Source organism: Lynx canadensis, chromosome E3, assembly GCF_007474595.2.
Source record: "Lynx canadensis isolate LIC74 chromosome E3, mLynCan4.pri.v2, whole genome shotgun sequence".
Taxonomy (NCBI): domain Eukaryota; kingdom Metazoa; phylum Chordata; class Mammalia; order Carnivora; family Felidae; genus Lynx; species Lynx canadensis.
Window position 1 is genome coordinate 35,708,274 of NC_044318.1, and position 15,711 is coordinate 35,723,984.

At 55.7% G+C, this 15,711-nt stretch overlaps 3 protein-coding genes across 7 annotated transcripts in view; 1 reads left to right on the forward strand and 2 right to left on the reverse strand.

The window, feature by feature from the left end:
- Positions 1–1,651, forward strand: part of TECPR1 (tectonin beta-propeller repeat containing 1) — a 25,703-nt gene extending 24,052 nt beyond the window's left edge. For all 4 annotated transcript variants that reach the window (XM_030300805.1, XM_030300804.1, XM_032591536.1 and 1 more), the window contains one exon: positions 152–1,651. In XM_030300805.1, coding sequence (XP_030156665.1) covers positions 152–313 — 162 coding nt within the window. In that variant the 3' untranslated portion in view covers positions 314–1,651. The remainder of the gene's footprint in view (positions 1–151) is intronic.
- Positions 1,646–5,448, reverse strand: BHLHA15 (basic helix-loop-helix family member a15). The gene is made up of 2 exons (XM_030300810.1): positions 5,400–5,448; positions 1,646–4,717 (listed from the first exon to the last, which is right to left on the reverse strand). Exon 2 carries the CDS (start codon positions 4,662–4,664, stop codon positions 4,101–4,103), a length of 564 nt encoding a protein of 187 aa, XP_030156670.1. The 5' UTR covers positions 4,665–4,717; positions 5,400–5,448; the 3' UTR covers positions 1,646–4,100.
- A 2,245-nt stretch (positions 5,449–7,693) lies between these two features.
- LMTK2 (lemur tyrosine kinase 2) overlaps positions 7,694–15,711 on the reverse strand; it is a 79,218-nt gene continuing 71,200 nt past the window's right edge. For both annotated transcript variants that reach the window (XM_030300027.1, XM_030300026.1), the window contains exons 12-14: positions 12,350–12,488; positions 11,607–11,849; positions 7,694–10,605 (exon numbers count right to left, since the gene is read on the reverse strand). In XM_030300027.1, the coding sequence (XP_030155887.1) occupies positions 10,577–10,605; positions 11,607–11,849; positions 12,350–12,488 (411 nt within the window). In that variant the 3' untranslated portion in view covers positions 7,694–10,576. The remainder of the gene's footprint in view (positions 10,606–11,606; positions 11,850–12,349; positions 12,489–15,711) is intronic.

The following is a 15,711-nucleotide window of genomic DNA, read 5'->3' on the forward strand; positions in this document are numbered from 1 at the left end:
TGGCCTGGGGCTGCGTGGTCACACTGTGTGCGCTGGGACCTGGCGCCGGGGCTGGTGGGAGGCCCTGGACACAGCCCCTCCAGGGTCCTTGATCTCCTGGGCTCTCCCCTGGGCCCCCGGCAGCACGGGTGACGAGGCTCTCTCCTTCCAGGGGGGCTGGGATCACATCTCCGTCCGGGCAAATGCCACCAGAGCCCTCAGGGGCAGGTCCCAGGAGAGAGCTGCTGAATGCAGTGGGGAGCGGGGCCTCCCCGGCGCACCCTCGGGGGTGGCCGGCGTCCCGCAGGAGGCCCCCGGCCTGGTCCGCTGCTGAGGTTGTCTCCTCTCACCTGGAAGGAGGCTTCATGCAGGTGTGAAGGATCAAGGATGATAAGTGAGCCTTCGCGTCTGAGCCGTTCTTGAACGTGGATCCTTGAGGGAAGCTGGCCCGAGGTCACAGCCACCTCAGAGGCGCTGGCTGAACCAGCCCAGAAATGTGAAGCTTTATGGACGCTCCCTCGGTGTCCCTGTCTGCGAGGAGGGCCATGGAGTGGGGTGGGGGCCCCTTCATCCCTGCCTCTCCAGCCTGTCCCTCTCCCCCTCTGCCTCCTGTCTTTCCAGAAAGGGAACCTAGAGCCTGCAGCCTTCCAGGGAAGCTGAACCCATGAGGCCCTGGGTGTCCCCAGACAGCACAGGGGCACTGCCCCTCGCCCCAAGAAAATGGCTTATGGGTCTTGTGGCTACTTTGCCCCATTCTGTCATCTTTTCTCAAAGCCGGACTCACGGTTTAAGTTCAAAGGTTCAGCAAGAGTTGACAGCTTGCGAGTGAAGGCTGGGGAGGGGCATCTTTTTCCCGGGTGGGCACAGGCGCCTTGGCGTGCACGGGGGAAGCTGTCCACGTGCAGAGAACTGTGGGCATCTGCCCTCAGCCAGCCTTTCCCCCGCTGGCTTTGGGGGCGGCCCCCTTTGTGTCTGATCACACTGTGTAGGGGCCGCAGGGACATGGGGTGTGCAGCCCCGAACCCGACACCCCAGGGCAAGAGTCTTCCCAGCCAGGCCAGTAGGAAAGCTCTTTGAATGAAAACCACCTTTTCTGCTGCTTTTTATTCAATTATGACCCCACTGGCGAAGCCTCAAGTTTGCCTCCTGCAACCGGACACTTTGCCTGGAGGCCGTTAGAAGCCCAAGCCCACCTCTGCTGGTTTGGGAACAGAACCGACGCCAGCCTTCCCTGGGATTCCATCAGGAGGGGCCAGCTGTGCATCCGATCCCATTTGGCCACGCAGGGCGTTGTCACCCAAAGGCTGACTTGGAGGAGGTCTCGGCTGAGGTCCCCTCCCCCGCGGGGGCCCTGGAGGGAGCTGATGGTCTCTGCGCAGCGGTGAATTCTGCATGTGGGACCAGGAGGTGTGAGCGTGGGCTGGGGGACGTGGTCCTGTCTGTTTACACGTCACCATCTGGTTGTCTGCGGATGGGCCTGGTGGATTTCTTCTACGGCAGCAAGCAGCGATCTGCCGACCTGCCCTCCGCTGTCTGCAGCCGCTTTCACCTTGCCCTTGCCCCAGGGCGACCGCGTCCTGCTGAGTGCCCACTGTCTACCTGCTCGCCCCACTGAACCATCCTGATTCCTTGGATGCTCTTTATTCAGTAAAAACTCACACCAGAGTGTAAACACATGCTATTTTTTTATTGCTACGTTGTGATCAAAATGCAGTCCCCCCTCCCCCATCCGGCCTGGGGCAAAAGTTAGCAGTCACGGGGGTGAAATCTTTCTTTTGTTTTTTGTTTTAGGACACAGCATTGGTTTCATTAGTACTTTGAAGGGGACCATTAGGAGAAATCAAAGCAAATTTGGGTCATTTAAGGAACATTTTCACCACAATCACAGCGGGGGCACCGGCCACTCAGTTCCAGGCAGGGTTTCCCACACAGAGAAGTCACAGTTCTGGTTTCTCAGCTCCAGTCTGCGGGGATCTCAGCCTCCAGAGCTCATGCAGGTCTGTTCTGCAGGCGGATGCGAGGCCTGGGTGCAGGCCAGCTGGCAGGGCTCGGGGCCAGTGGGTTGCTGGCTTTGGGCGCCCTCCCCGGGCAGAAGGGTCTCACTGGGCTTGGGGTCCCAGACAAGGTCAAGGGAGCAGACTCAGCAGCAGGCCTCACTAGCCTATCACCAGAACCTTCCTCCACCTGCCCGCCATATTTAACACCCCAAAATGCAACTGGAACCTTTAAGGGTCCTTTGTGACGTGGCCACAGGGGAAGAAGGACTAGACATCTGGGCCCAGGTCACCCCCTGGGAAGCAGAGGGGATGCAGGTGCCAGTTTGGGACAGATGGAGCCCTGAAGGCTGTCATCTGCTAGGGGGTGACCCACACAGAGCCCCTCCAGCACCCTCGGTCATCGGGCATAGTCCCCCGGACGGAGTGCCCACGGGGCACCCCTCCCTGTGCTTTCGGCTCAGTCTGTTGGTTCATTCAGCAAGTTCAGGGGTGCATGGAGCCCCTGCTCTGGCCTCGGCTCTGCCGGAATAAGAACCACAAGGTTTGCAGACCACCCACAGGGAGTGTGGGGCCCGTCCGTCCCGATCTCGAAGTGGTCCTCAACCTCGGCTCCAGTCGGTGGGGTGTCCTGACCACTGGCCTTCCAGAGCAGCCACCTCTGAGGGGCAGGCCAGGAGTACCGGGGGTCCTCACCTGACGGTGCTGCGGGATGGCTGGGGCGGTGGGGCTGGCATTGGACCAGGCGTCCCAGGGGGCCTGGCATGGGGCCTGATCTGGAAAGTCAGGACCAAAGCCCCAAATGGCTGTCCTGAGGGCCGTTGCCTGCTGTCCTTGATGCTGACACCAAGCCAGGGAGGGGATTAAGCGGCTGGGGCCAGGACCCCCAGGGCTGGGGTGGGGTGGGGAGGGGTGAGGTGGCCCTGCCCCCATGCGGCTCGGCCCCCTGAGGGCCTCTGGGACAGCTCTGGCTGCGAGGTCTGGCCTCCTATGCCAGGCCAGCTCTACCCTCACCACAGCCTTTGTCACTGGGGTTCCTGCCCGTGGCAGCCAAGGTTGCTCGTCCCCTCCCCATATTGGCCATGGGCACAGGGATGAGGGAGGAGAGACGCCAAAGCCTGTCGGGGCCAGAAGTGTCACAGAAGGAAGCTTGGCCCGGGACTGTGGGGAGTGGGGGGGGATGGGACCTGCCAAACTGCCCAGGCCCGCCTTTAAGGAGCAGCACTAGGCGGGGGAGGGGAGCTCCTGCCACCCCAGGATCCCTCCCCCAGAGAGCCCTGCAGGCCCCCAACTCCAGCCAGGACCCGAGAACACCCTGCAGTTTTGTCAACCGCCCTCTGCCAGTGACACGACCACAGCAGTGACAAACGCGACCACGAGCAGCAAACGCCGAGGGAGGGAGAGCCCGGCCGTTCTCCCAGATCTGTCTGTAAGCCCTTGAGAGCTGGGCTGCAGCCCCTGGGGCCTGACCCTCCACAGTCAGGAGCCCCACCCAGGAGGAGGAAGGAAAAGATCCCAGCCCTTCTTCCTGCCAAGGTCCCTTTAGAATTAATTTGAGGTAATCGGATTAGGATTTGTGGGGTTTTGAGAGTTTCTATCTGACACACGCTGAACTACACGCTTCAATCATCTCGGCTTAGCCACACTCCGTGTCCGTGGCCTTTGCTTGCTCTGTGCCTCAGTTTACCCTGAACGAAGAGGCCACATTGCAGGTTGGAGGAGGACTGTTCCTGGGCCTGGGGCCTCAGCAGGAACTGTGGAAACTTACCCACATGGACCTTTTCCTGGAATCTCCCTCCCTCCCCCCCTCTTTGTCTCAGGAAGGAGTTGGGACTGGAGAGAATTTAGTTACAAAGGCCTGTCAACTGCAGCCTGGTCAATTAAAAAGCAGGTCCTGGGACTTAGGTCAAGGTTCGGGCCTCCTGCTGCCCAGAGCCAGGGCCTCAAGCAGGCCACTCAACTGGTCTTGTCCCCTGGGGACCAGGCGATGCCCCAGGGAGGCAGCTGAGCGTTCGGGGAAAATGGAGCCGCTGGGGCCACGTCCACGTGGGGTGTCCCCCCACCAATCTGGGGCTCTCGGCACAGAGGCAGCAGGGCCGGGCCAGGCCGCGGACCCCAGGCCAGGCGCTAGGAGCCCTCCCGGAAGCTGTGGATCTGCGTGGAGTACCTCTGCAGGTGGCCTTCGGGCTGGGGCTCGGTGGCGCCCAGTGCACCCCCAGCCGCCGCCTGCTGCTGATAATGCTGGTAGAGCTTGGGGCCCGGGCCGTCCAGGCCCGGGAGGCGGCCGCTGGACATGGTCAGGATGGTGGAGGTCAGCGACTTGATGTAGTTCTTGGCCAGAGTGAGCGTCTCAATCTTGGAGAGCTTCTTGTCGGCTCGAACGTGCGGGATGACCTCTCGCAGCGCCTGGAAGGCGTTGTTCAGCTTGTGCATACGCTGCCGCTCTCGCTCATTGCTCTCCAGCCGCCGCTGGACGCTGTTCTCCCGCCGGCCACCAGGCCCCGAGGCCCCCGGCCGCCTGCGCCCACCCTCGGCCCGCGCCCCCTGTGCCCGCACCGTCCTGCTCCGCAGACCCTTGGCCAGCTCCAGCCCCGAACCCTGCTGGGGCCCGTCAGGGGTCCGTTCCCCTGCGGCGGCCTCTGGGTCCTGCGCTGGCACCCGGCGCCTGGGGGGCCGGTTCTTGGTCTTCATGGCTCCAGGCTGCTTGTCCCAGGGGGTGGCGGTTCTAAGGCAGGCCCTTGGAGCTGAAATCCAGAACACAGGCCACCCTGTGGTCACACGGCAGGCTGGTGGGCGCTTGGGACGCCCAGTGGACACTCAGGGCAGCCGTCCTGGGCGGCCCCCTCACTGCCCAATGGCAGCTGACCACTTGGGGCACCGTGACCCCAGGGTTCTTCCCATTCACCCATGGAGCCCTGAGCCAACCCCTCCCCCATTCCCGTTTGACCTCATGGCGACCCCTCAGACTTTATCTGGTGTCCCGCCCCCGCCCCCCCAACCCCACATGCGCTGATCCCTGGACCTTTCTCTGGCCCCCGGAGCCTCACTGCCCCCTGAATGGCTCCAGAGTTTGGGTGGCCCTTAACACTTTTCTCAGAGCAGGTGGATCAGGAGATGTGGCAGGACTCTAGCTGGTCGTCTGCCTGTGGCTGCTGCGTCTGCCCTCATGGACAGGCACCCACTCCAGCCACCACACTGACCGCCGGATGTCACACATGCAGGGAAGACACTGGGGCCAGAACCGCTGTGGACATGAGGCAGCTGTCTGCGGTCAGAGGTCGACAGTGGTCAGAGCCTGCCACAGCCCCCAGTCCCACCGCGTGGATGCCCCCCCCCCCAACCCAGGATTCCCGTCCCCACCCCCACCCGGTCCCGCCCCTGGGTCCTCTCCCCTCAGTCCCGCCGGGATCCCCCACCCCTGGTTACCTGGAGATCCGCGGCTGCACGCGCTAGGGCTGCCCACGGGGGACAAGGACACGTCGCTTTAGCCGCCCCGGGCGGGGCCGCGGCCGCATGTAAATGAGCCCGCGGGGCGGGGCTGGGGCGGGGCCGGGGTGCGCGGGTCTCTGCCGGCGACAGGGGGCGTCGGCGCACCTGCGGGCTGGGGGGCGGGGGGCGGGGGCCGGACGCCGCCCCCACTCCCCCCGCCGCTGCAGCCTCCCGGCAGCAGCTGGGAGCCCGGGCCCAGAGCCCATTCGGCGGAGGGGGAGACTGAGGCCTCTGCGAGCACGCCGGCGCTGAGGGGAATTTTCGGGACGGCGCCTGGCCGCCGCCGCACCTGGCCTTGGGGCGACGGCTCAGAACAGAAGCCAAAGCCAGAAGAACTGGCGGAAAAGCCGTTATGCAATAATACTGATTTCTCAGACAGGTAGTGGCCCGTGTTTCAGCGGCCCCTGCAGCACCCGGGGGCTTCGTGAGCTCCCCCACCACTCCGCAGGGCTCAGGCCCGCAAGGCGCAGGTTCCGGGGCCGGGGGCGGGGGGCGGAGCCTGGTCGGTCATCGGTTTTACGAGGTCTCCAGGGGGCGAGAGGTGGTCAGCTTGGGCTTAAACCCGGCTTCCACCCACCTGCTCTACTAAAACGCCTGCCTGCCTGCCTGCCTCAGTTTCCTCCCCTTTTACAGAAGCACTAAAAGGTGTTAAAATCAGCCTCTGGCTTCAGGGGTTCTTCTGGGCTGATGAGGCGCACCTGGAGTGCAGGGAGACGGCGTCTGGGCCTGGGTTCCCACCCCTTGTGACCAGCAGGTTCGGGGGTTAGGGGTCGGTGGGCGCCCATCTCGCACTTGTCGGAGGTGCCCAGAGGGATGCTCGCGGGTCTCCATCTACTCCCTGGGGGTCTCAAGGGAGTTGGTGTGACTGGGGTTGGGGCCAGGCCTGCTTGGTAGGAGGCTGTCCCTCCGCTCTGGGCAGCTGGCGAGGGGGGCGGAGCGAGGACGGGGTGATGGAGGAGGCCGAGGTCCACCGCGGGACATAGAAAGGCTGGCGTTGAACTGATTAGCCTCTTGGCTTTCACAGCTCATTAGAGGCTGTATCTCAGAAATTAAAAGGCTTCTGAAATTCATCAAGAAGGACAAAGGCTTGGAATTACAGATACACCTTGAGGCAGCACAGTCACTGCATCAAAGTTCAGTTTTCCAGTGAACACACGAATCTTCATGTTCTCACGCAAAAGGGCACGCTATCTCTAGAGACCGGGGCACTGTGTGTCCCAGGGCCTGCGGCAGGGCGGGCGGTGCCTGGTCACACACCCTGGGCCTTGCAGAGCGGATAAAAACACGAAACAAACGCAGCAACAGAGTTTATAAATATATAACTATATTTATTTTGAATATTAAATAGTTTTTAAATTACAAGCAATTTATTGAATCACACTATGCATCAATATACAGTAAAAATCTTACAATTTAAAAATGTACACAATTTAAACTGAAAGTTCATTAGCGGTTATATTGCCGTGAACCTCTTACAACTGTGTTAAAGCCCGACAGGGAAGCCGCGTGGGTGGACTGCCCCAGGGGGGTCCTCATCCGCGGCCGGAATTCAACAGTGGATACACACACCGGCCCCTCAGGAAGGTCTGCGTGCGCCTGCGTGAGCCTGAGCAACTCAAACATGTTTTCAAGCCGTTCCGGTAACAGGTTGTCGGTAATTCAATACTGTCCACACGTTTCAGAACTTAGGTACCGGAGAGAAGTTTCTTTGTTAACAGCCAACACTTGAGCCAACCCCGTTACTATTAGGAATGTTGTGCAGGAGACTGAAATGTGAAGTAACTGCGTTGCCCAATCTTATTTTAAGGCTCCTTCTCATAAGGCTACTACTATTCTGAAGCCCCCGTCACTGGAGCCCAACATTCGGAGCCCGACACTTGGGTTCACTCCCGGAGTTTTCAGATGATGGAGGGCTGGGTAGGGCAAAGCCGGGGGCTGCCTCCCTCGGGCCTCGGGCCCTCTGGACGGACATGCAGTTAAGTCACTAGCCCTCCAAGTACCCTACAGAAAAACTAATACAAGGGAGAGGTTCTGAAAGGTGTTTTTACGGCAGCAAGACATACAAAGACTTTTCTAAGATAAAACCCATTTCTATAGAAACAATCACCTGTACGTTTAAAAATAGAACGGATGCTGTTTTCAATTCAGCTTCGTGGAGCTCCTTCACGGTGAAGAGGAATGGCTTCTTACCCACACACACAGTCCAAGTTCCAGAAGGATTTGGGGAGCACTTTTTTTTTTTACATTTCTTTTTCTGGCTTATGATGGGATCATTGGATTAACACAAATGAACATTTAGCTAGGAAGGAAATGAAGGTGAGATTCTTTTTATTCTGGGATTTGAAATATGTAAACTCCACCAGAGTAACACTAACCAAAACCTGATAGACTCCAAAAGAGGCCAGGAAATGCCATTGTGGACCAGGCATTATAAACCTCAAACATATTATCTATTATTTATTTCATTGCATAACTTCTCAGGACCAGTTTGGTCTGAAAACCCACTACTGGTAACCAACATAGTTAAAAACACAAAAAAACAAAAACAGAAACAAAAACGGGAATTGAACAACAAAGCACATGCTGATGCTTCAAAGATGGGCTGAAAATTTTAATCTACATCATTAGTTTCCTGTGTATTGCTTGAGATTTCAAAAGAACATGTTAACTCACATGTGTAGTATAAATATAAAATCTTCCCCACCATGCACCAACCACCACAGTAAGATTTACTACTCAGACCCACCCCCCCAACTCAGTGTATAAAATGCTTTCTTTTGGCAATTAATCATGACAGCAATATAGACCTAAATTAAATTAAAACGGGAATTAGGTTGTTAAAATCTCCTTAATCATAGTGAAAAAGATACAGCCCCCAAATATCTATAAATTTATCCCGGGCTGATTGTATAAGAAGACTATATATTCTATGGATCTGCTTGATTTCGGTCATTAAATCTGAACTCCTTAGAGTTTGAAAAAACTTGTATGATCATCACCTCTCATTTCTCTCTCCACAAAGACTAGTAGTTAGATGTAAAAACTCGGGAATCTCAGGAAGTCTCCATAGCAAGAAATTCAGAGTTATGACGATTTGGCAAAATCACCTTCTAATGCCCTGTGATGGTTTCCCGTCTGCGTATCACAGGCCCAGCTCTCCTGGCCGCACTCCCTGCTCACACCGCCCGGAGGGTAAAGGGGGCTCTCTCTCCATTCTGAGTTCTTGCTCGGGAAAGTTATTGCTAGGTATGCAAAGTTAGTGGAGTGAGCCAGAATTGATAATCAAGGTCATAATTTACTTCGTAAACTCCAGCCAGTACCCACAACTGCATCTCACGCCAGGACCAGAGCTGCTGGGACTTCTGTCACACAGCCCAGTGGACCTGTGTCACGCTGGAGTCAGGCAAGCGAATCAGCACCGGAAAACATTCGGGGTGACGGGCCAGCGTGTGGGGACCACAGCCCCGAAGTCAGACCCCCGATACACACGGTTTCGTGGCGAGCACGCCAAGCCTCCCTCAGCACGTGGCCCTCTAGCCCCTGGAAACTTCCTGGTGTCAAAGCGGGACTCACAGACCGCAGAGTGAGGCCAGCTTTTTATCCTGAACACCCGATTCCTGCCAACGCTGGGGGGCTGCGCTGGATACACTCGGTCCCTTCCCAGGCAAGGGCGAGAACAAGGTGCTTAACGTGGAAGGGAAGGGTCAGTGCAGAGAAGTCCCAGGGCCACGCCTGGGTGTGATGGCCATCCAGGGCCGCCCAGGGTCCCAACCGGGAGGACGGGCTGGCTGCGCGGGCTCCGCCACTGTCCCTCGTCCCTCCTCCCGGCTGCAGGATGTAGCGTGACCTCCTTGGTGACGGAGACCGGCCGAGCCTGGCCCTAAGCGGGGTGGTTCTTGAGGGGAAACCCAACTCTATGGGTTACTTAGAAGCTCACCACCTGACGTGTACAAATGCAATGAACTCAAACTGTCCTCGGCAACGAGAGCCCTGCGGGGACAGCTCTTGCTCAGAGCTCTGGACCGTCTACGAGGACACGGAAGCCACGGCAGCAGCCCGCGGTTCCACACAATAAGGAGAAGAACCGGCTTTGAGGGGAGGCGCAGGGGCCACAGCAGAGCGCACACGGGGGGCGGGCACTCGGCTCCCCAGGGAGGGGGGCAGGAGGCCCAGCCCTTAACCCGCAGCTGAGCCCTGGGGTGAACCGCCTGTCGAGTGTTACCGAAAGGGTTTACAAAACTGGGGAGCCAGGGGTGGGGGGCGGTGGGAGAACCACGAGGAGGGCTGCAAACCCCTCACCTCCTCAGGGAAGCCTCACTTGCTACAAGGAACCTGCGTTATAGAAAGAGACAAACGTGTGTTTCATTCGGTCAACAAAACAAAGCAGTCTTTTTGGACTCATCAAAAATATTTCCTATAAGAACAAAAAAACACTAACATTCGGAATCATTTATCATTTACAAAAAAGTACCATATGTACAATTCCAACAATTCTAGACAGCAGAACACTCAAAATATTTAAGCTTTACAAGTACCATGCAGAGCAAACAAACTATAAAACAGAGAAAAAAATCAAACTAGTGGATAGCACCAGCTTGACCTGCCTTATTTTCCTTGAATAATTTAAGATTCTGTACAATATCAGGTACTCTTAGAACATTTATCCACAGTGCAATTACAGAAAGCAATTAGTGATTTCTTTAAAAATAATAAATATGGCTCACTGGTGCCCGTTCCCATCGTGCTCCTCCGGGCCCCCGTGCACAGAAGGGGTGCGCAGGTGTGGACGTGGAGAACACCCCCCCCCGTCCCCCCGCCGCAGGGAAACCGGAAACAGCCCGGAACCTACAGTTCCCACACACCGGAGCAGGGTCGGCGCTCCCCAAGGATGACCGGGGCGCGAGCGCTTCTGGTGGGTGAGAGCGGCCGCAGGGCCCCCCGCCACCGGCCACGCTTCCCGCCGTGGGCACGGGGCCAGCGCGGCTCCCTCTGGGCCTCCCCAGTCTCTCTCCTGGGCCGGACGCCGTCGAGGGGAGGTCACTGCTGGGCTGCGGCGCAGGAATGCTGCCCGGCGGGGGGAGCAGCCTGGGACCCGAGAGCACCTCGGGATCCACCTAATCCTTTTCTCCATCTTCGCTGCTTCCTGTTTAGGAGAGAACGAGCAAAGGTGGGTTTATGCCGTGATCGTCCTGGATGCAAACAGTCCGGACGGCATCTGACCTGTGCTACAGAAACAGGAACTGAAGCCGGGAGCGCGGCCACCCACCACCTGTCCAGCCGCGTGTTTTCTTCCTGTGACAGCGGCACCTGCCAGACCCTCGCACACTCGCGCACACACACCTGCTCTGCTCACACGCAGCTCGGTGTGAACGCTCAGGGCGGGAGAAAATCGCTCTGATCTCTGACAGATCACTAGGGAATGGGCGTGATCTAACCGGCACAATTAAACAGAGCCCAAACACGAACACAAGCTCTTCGTGGTTCGTGGCTGTTATCCGAACTTCGAACTTCAAATAGAAAAAAATGCACCTGTTGACATTCATCTCCCAATCTAGTTATGGGGAAAAAAGGATCCGTATGTCCAGATAACACCACTGCAAATGGGCCCTGCCCGTGACCTCCCACCCAGGCCCCTGCTATCGCACAAGACCGAGGCTTAATGGTAAAGTCAATACTCCCGGGGGAGAACCAGAGCACATCTGGGCTCAATCCCAAAATCTTGGGCCAAGTGTTCTGAACAGAGTAAGCTTTCTGAAGAATGGCTTCCCTCTGGGGGAGGAGGGGGGAAGGCGGGGTTGTGGCCAAAAGGAGAAAAGAGAAGAAAAGAAGGTGGCAGACACCCTGGGCAAGTTTGGGGACCTGCAGCCAGGCCGTCACCCTGGGCCACCCGGCCCAACCGGGGCAGCGAGGGGACACCTCCAGTGGCACTCAGCTTGCGGAGTGACAGAGGCCTGCGGGTGGGGGGCTGTGGCCCCGAGAGCGCGCTCTCGAACTGTGAGAGCTTTCTGAGGGATTTTTTTTTTTTTTTAATCTACTCTGCAAACACCAGGAAAGCCCCAAATTAGCAAGCATTCAAGTCCCGCGGGGAAGGTCTCGCAGGCCGACGCCCGCCCAGCCCTGCTGGACACACAGCCCTCCTCTCACCTCCTTGCTCCATGTCCGAGTCAGTAAGGTGAGTGAGAGAAAAGCTGGCGATGTTGGCAGGTGAGATGGAGAACCGGGAATACGGCGGCGTGTGAGGCCAGCTCTGCTCTGCGCTCCGGGGCGGCGGAGGCGGCGAGAAGTACTTGGACGTCTGAAGGGAAGGCTTGGAACTGAGAAGGTTACTTGTTGTCTTCGCCATAAAAGGGTCTGGGGAGAAGTCATCATCCCATTCAAAGCCTCCACCTAAAAGGGAAAAAAATACACCCCAGTTTTCCTTCTCTGATTCTGTTAGAAAGAGCAGAGGGCCGAGGGCAGGCACACAAGTGTGCCTGTAGACCAAGCAACACCGACTCGGCCCGACAGGGGGCAGAGCTGCTCCCCGGGGTCCTGACAATGTCCTTTACAGCAGTACGTGACGTCACCCTCCACAAAAGCCTCCCTCACTCACAGCCCACTACCTTTTAGTTTCTTTTTAAACCCACGAACGAGGGGCGCCTGGGTGGCGCAGTCGGTTAAGCGTCCGACTTCAGCCAGGTCACGATCTCGCGGTCCGTGAGTTCGAGCCCCGCGTCGGGCTCTGGGCTGATGGCTCGGAGCCTGGAGCCTGTTTCCGATTCTGTGTCTCCCTCTCTCTCTGCCCCTCCCCCGTTCATGCTCTGTCTCTCTCTGTCCCAAAAATAAATAAAAACGTTGAAAAAAAATTAAAAAAATAAATAAATAAACCCACGAACGAAGGGAAATACCTTCTTCATCGGTCGAGCTTTCGGAATTTATGCACCTGCTCAGGTAGGGAGAACCCGAAGGCGGTGCCGGGCCGCGGCCGCCCAACTCGGGGCCGTGGGCATCTCCTCCGCAGTGCCCCAGCTCTTTGGTCGGGGTCTCCTGAAAGCCAAAGAGAAATTCCTGTCAGCAGAGGCCGGCTCATGGGAGCCTCACTGATCGGCCGCGAAACGCTCCTCCTCAAACAGGGTGGGCTCGGGCCCGGGGAAGGTGCAACGGAACACAGCCCCGGTTCACCCACCGAAGCAGCTCCGGGACCCGGACGGCAAGCGTGAAGCGGCTGCCGGAGGCCTCCGGAAAGCAAGCAGTGGCAGGCAGGCCGGGGAAGAACTCCTCAACGGCGCGTACCGGAGTGGACACAGCTCCAGAAGCCCCTTGGTTCTGGTTCTGAAGCAGGAGGGAGGTCTTCTGACGCTGGGCAGGGGGCTTCCAGATGGCCCCCCTCCATCTCTTGCTCCCCAGCCCCAAGCAATCCTGGGGTGGCAGGCACCTAGAATTCTGGGGGGGGGGACTCACTCTCCCCCTGGGGGAGCTGGGATCCTGAGACAGAAGCCCTGCTGCTCGTCTTCCCCTCTGTCCACACGGCCGCATCCAGTGTGCAGTGTCGTGCACTAACGAAAGCCCCAGATGTTCAGCTGCAGCAACCGAAAAGTGGGGTTCAAGACATCGGAAAGTACCAGGGACACCACGGACAGGGAGGAGCTCAGAAAAGCAACCCTATCAAGTCTGTGAGAACCTGCCTTACCTCCGAGCTGCGCATAGTAGACCTGAATGTCAACAGCACTGAAGCTTTGAGAACTGAACCGCAGGCCAGACCACTGGCCAAGACCCACCCTGGCCAGTGGGGGGAACGTGCACAGGACAGGTTTGAACAGTATAGCAAAAGCTTTAAACGGGGACCCCCAGCCCACAGAAGGGTGGCTGGAACTTGAGACCTGAACCCCAGTGGGTCAATGCCTTCTAGGACAAAAATATCAGCATTCTCCTTAGAATCTAAACAAGGACAGAATCATAAACACACTAAAGAATCAGTCAAAAAATCACTCTGCATACAAAGAATCAGGAAAACCTCAGTTCACGGCTGCCAATGCCACGATGACACAGATGCTGGGATTACCTTAAAGACTATTGTGAAAATGCTCCTACGAGCAAGAGCAAACATTCTTGAAATGAATGCCAACCCAGAATAGTCTTGGCAAAAGAACAGATGATAAAAATAATAACGAAGTGCAAATTTCAAAACAGAAAAATACAGTAGCTAGAACTTTAAAAAATCCACTGGACGGACTCAGTAACAAGATGACAAAGAATGACTGAATTTGAAGGAGATCAACAGAAATGATTCAGTCTGAACAATGATGAAAACAGACACGGGAGAAAAAGCCAACGGGCCACAGACACACAAAAGTCTGATCCCGGAGCACCAGAGGAGGGGACCCGGAGTGCGGCGAAAGAAAGCATTTGGGGACATAATGGCTGAAAACTTCTTGAATTTGGTGAAAGACATAAAACTACAGATTCAAGATGCTCAGCAAATTTGAAACGGGGTAAACACAAAGAAATCCACACTCACGATCAAACTGCTAAGAGGAAAAATAAATTTTGCAAAGAAAAAAGTCCTGACAGCAAACAGACATAATAATACTGAGAGAAGAGAGCTGTCGACTCTGAACTGCGGATTCAGAGAAAATATCTTTTTTTTTTTTATTTTTTTCAACGTTTTTTTATTTATTTTTGGGACAGAGAGAGACAGAGCATGAATGGGGGAGGGGCAGAGAGAGAGGGAAACACAGAATCGGAAACAGGCTCCAGGCTCTGAGCCACCAGCCCAGAGCCCGACGCGGGGCTCGAACTCACGGACCGCGAGATCGTGACCTGGCTGAAGTCGGACGCTTAACCGACTGCGCCACCCAGGCACCCCTCAGAGAAAATATCTTTAAGGAGTGAGGGAAACTAAGGTAATTTGTTGTCTGCAGATTTGATTAAAAAAAAAAAAAAAAAAAGCCAAACTTCTTCAAACGGGAGGGAAATGATACCAGAAGGATCCTGGAACATCAAAAATGAAAAGAGAGAAACAGTAGAGCCCGCGTGGATAAACAGAACCCAATTTGTCACCTCCTGAGTTTTTTTTGTTTTTTTGTTTAATTTTTTTTTTTTAACATTTATTTATTTTTGAGACAGAGAGAGACAGAGCATGAACAGGGGAGGGGCACAGAGAGAGGGAGACACAGAATCCAAAGCAGGCTGCAGGCTCTGAGCTGTCATCACAGAGCCCGACACGGGGCTCGAACTCACAGACCGTGAGATCATGACCTGAGCCGAAGTCGGACGCTTAACCGACCAAGCCACCCAGGCGCCCCTCCTGAGTTTCTTAAAACATGTTTCATTGCTGGAAACACTGATCATGCAGAGCACCGTCCGATGGGGCTTTCAGAGTTAGCGCGTGGAATAATATACCAGACAGCAGTAGTAAGTTTTCTGCTTTCCGCTGGAAATGGTACAGTACTGATTCTAAGTAGATCGTGACAAGTATGTATGTTTTAATCCCCCAAACCATGACAAAACCTAAGATACGTAGTAAAAAAAATGCAATGATAAATTAAAAGGTAATATTAAAAAAGGCCTAAATTACCACAAAGACGGGAAGAACGACCGAGTAAAAACAAACAGAAATGAAGAAAATGGTATGCCAAAATCCAAACAAGACTAATTGTATTAAATGTAAGTGGCCTAAAACCATCAATTAGAAGACAGGATTTTTCAGAAGAGATTTAAAAACTGATTTGCTACTCACAAGAAACTAACGTCAAACATAATGATACACGTAGACTGAAAGTAGAAGGTTGAAGAAAGAGATCTCATGCAAATGCCGATCAAAAGAAAGCTGGAGCGGTTACACGAACATCAGACAAGGGAATAAAGAAGGACATTCTGTCACGGTAAAAGGTCATCTCAACAACAAGATCTAATGGTCTTAAACGTGCATGCGGCTAACAACAGAGCTGCAAAACAGAGGAAGTACAGACTAACAAACCGAGAGAGACAAATCCAGAATTGCAGTCGGAGACTTCAACACCTCTCTCTCTTCTATCCGGCCACGGACGGAACTACCAGCACGCAGAAAAATCAGCACCTCAGCACCAGTGCAGAAGAACTGAACACCGCCCACCATCCAGATCCAACGGACATTCAGGCACGTTCTTTCAAGTACACGTGGAACGTTCACCAAGACAGACCGTAGCCTGGCTCCGAAACAAACCTTTTTAAGTTTAAAGGAACTGAAACCGTATCAGACACACTCTCTGACCATAACAGAATCAGACTA